This window comes from Miscanthus floridulus, chromosome 1 (assembly GCF_019320115.1).
Source record: "Miscanthus floridulus cultivar M001 chromosome 1, ASM1932011v1, whole genome shotgun sequence".
In the NCBI taxonomy this organism is placed as follows: Eukaryota; Viridiplantae; Streptophyta; class Magnoliopsida; order Poales; family Poaceae; genus Miscanthus; species Miscanthus floridulus.
The window spans coordinates 202,678,720-202,681,311 of NC_089580.1; the positions used below are offsets into that span (position 1 = coordinate 202,678,720).

At 46.8% G+C, this 2,592-nt stretch overlaps 1 protein-coding gene across 1 annotated transcript; it reads left to right on the plus strand.

Moving 5' to 3' along the window:
* Positions 1-710: 710 nt before the first annotated feature.
* Positions 711-1,967, plus strand: LOC136509673 (expansin-B11-like). The gene has a single exon (XM_066504415.1). The coding sequence runs from the start codon at positions 987-989 to the stop codon at positions 1,542-1,544; it is 558 nt and encodes a 185-aa protein (XP_066360512.1). The 5' UTR covers positions 711-986; the 3' UTR covers positions 1,545-1,967.
* The last annotated feature ends 625 nt before the right edge of the window (positions 1,968-2,592 follow it).

Consider the following 2,592-nt stretch of genomic DNA (forward strand, 5'->3'; position numbering starts at 1 on the left):
GATTCCAATAATTGCCTTTGGAATCCATAAAAATGTTGAACTTTATGAAATTTATTTATCTATTACCTAACAAACTTGTAGAAGTTATATTTGATTTATTTATGAATTCATACTTTCAGTAAAACAATACACAGCTAAATGGCTATGCATGTGTCTCCAAAGTCCAAACCCCACTTAGATTTTTTTTTTCAAATTTGAACCGAACCTGGCCTCTAAACAAAAAAAACCTCGCAAAAAAAATTCTCAATTCAATCTGGCTCTGGGCCAAATATATTGAAAAATGGTCCATAGGCCCATACCAGAAATCTCAAGTGTTCCTAATGGTCGTCAACAATATGACATGTAATGTCCTCTCTTCTCGACCGGTCATCCATCTCTGCTTCCTTCCTTCCATTCAGTTGGCCGCAACGTGTGTGTAACGACGACGACACATATTGCAATGCAAGACGAGAGACCAGCAGAAGGGGGGACGACATGAAAACGGCTGCCTCGGATCGCGGCGAGACGAACATGTGTGCAGTAGGGCCTCCCGTTGTCACCTCCGACATGCATATGGGACCAATTAACCGGCGGCCAAGAGCAAAGCTCGCTCAGCCATACATGCATGACCTCCGTCTCCATCTCCAGTGCGTGCATGCAAGCTCATCCGATCGCTGGCACGCGTGGCCATAATATAAATACGAGCCCCGGCCGCCTGCTCATTCATCGCATCGCATCGTAGTTACATACCATCATATCCACCGACGATCATCATCATGTCGAGGTCGACGATGCAAGTGGCGGCGGTGGTGGCGCTGGCGTTTCTGGTGGGCGGCGCCTAGTGCGGTCCTCCCAAGGTTCCCCCGGGCAAGAACATCACGGCCACCTATGGCAGTGACTGGCTGGAAGCGAAGGCGACGTGGTACGGCAAGCCGACGGGCGCCGGCCCCGACGACAACGGCGGCGGGTGCGGGTACAAGGATGTGAACAAGGCCCCCTTCAACAGCATGGGCGCGTGCGGCAACATCCCCATCTTCAAGGATGGCCTCGGCTGCGGCTCTTGCTTCGAGATCAAGTGCGACAAGCCGGCGGAGTGCTCCGGCGAGCCCATGGTGGTGTACATCACGGACATGAACTACGAGCCCATCGCCGCGTACCACTTCAACCTGGCCGGCACGGCGTTCGGCGCCATGGCCAAGAAGGGCGAGGAGGAGAAGCTGCGCAAGGCGGGCATCATCGACATGCAGTTCCGGCGGGTCAAGTGCAAGTACGGTGAAAAGGTCACCTTCCACGTGGAGAAGGGGTGCAATCCCAACTACCCGGCGCTGCTGGTCAAGTACGTCGACGGTGACGGTGACATTGTGGCGGTGGACATCAAGGAGAAGGGCGGCGACGCGTTCGAGCCCCTCAAGCACTCCTGGGGCGCCATCTGGAGGAAGGACAGCGACAAGCCGCTCAAGTTCCCCATCACCGTCCAAATCACCACCGAGGGAGGCACCAAGAGCGTCTACAACGACGTCATCCCCGAAGACTGGAAGCCCAACACGGCCTACACCGCCAAATAAGCCAGCACGTAGACCTACTGCTACTCTGGGCTAGGGCTTGGGTTGGATCCCATGCAACATCCCAAGCAATGCATTACCATACGCTTACGCATGCATTGATCCATGCATAATATCCATTTTTTACTGCTGTTGCTGCAGCTGCTGCGACGACGACGTCCTCCTTCGTCCTCTCCATATATAGCTAGAGCCAGGCTCCGCTCTCTTATATTATTATTAAGAAAGCGAAGAGAGAAGAAACAGAGAGACCTAATACATAATAAGTGCCTAATGAGAGATTTGAGAGGCCTTTATTTATATAATAAAAGGATCCGAGGAGCGAAGACAAACAATATTGTCCATGGATCTCCCATGTAATCCCAATTTTATCATGGCTACTTTTCAATGACTAAATGAAATTTATGATGCGTACGTATCGATTCTAGATGTATTCTTTGCTTTGGCCATCCTTAACGGTGGTCATTCTTTGAAGGTAAGGTACGATATTTTCATTCATGCTACAAAACATAAGCTTCCTACTCTTTAATAAGATGCACTTCATTGCCTGCATCAATGATGCTGCTTCTAATATTATGGCTTGTACAACTCATAGACGGGTTGTTGTTTATATGTTCTAGAAATTCACACACAAATAACTGAACAGATAATATTTAGCTGAACAGATAATATTTACAGTGGGTCCTCTATTTAACTGTCTATAAACTATTTAATGCATGCACACAACCATGACTAGGAATAAAGAAGATCTTTGTACATTATTTTGTTTCTTCTTGATTCTTGATACAAAAGAGATCACACATAGATAAAGATGGTTTAACTCACACAAAAAATATAGACCAGTAAAAAAATTGCAAGGCCTCTTTACTCCTCCAAAGTCTCACTAAACAAATATTGAAAATAGAGGGAAAATAAAAAATAGATGAAAAAATCAGGCCGTTCCTTATCTAATTCAGTTACTAGCTAGTCAATCTGGTTAGAGTATGATACTATTCCTAAACCTACTATCTATGATTCTATCTCTAACTCTAACTGTAACAATCTATACTTCTAA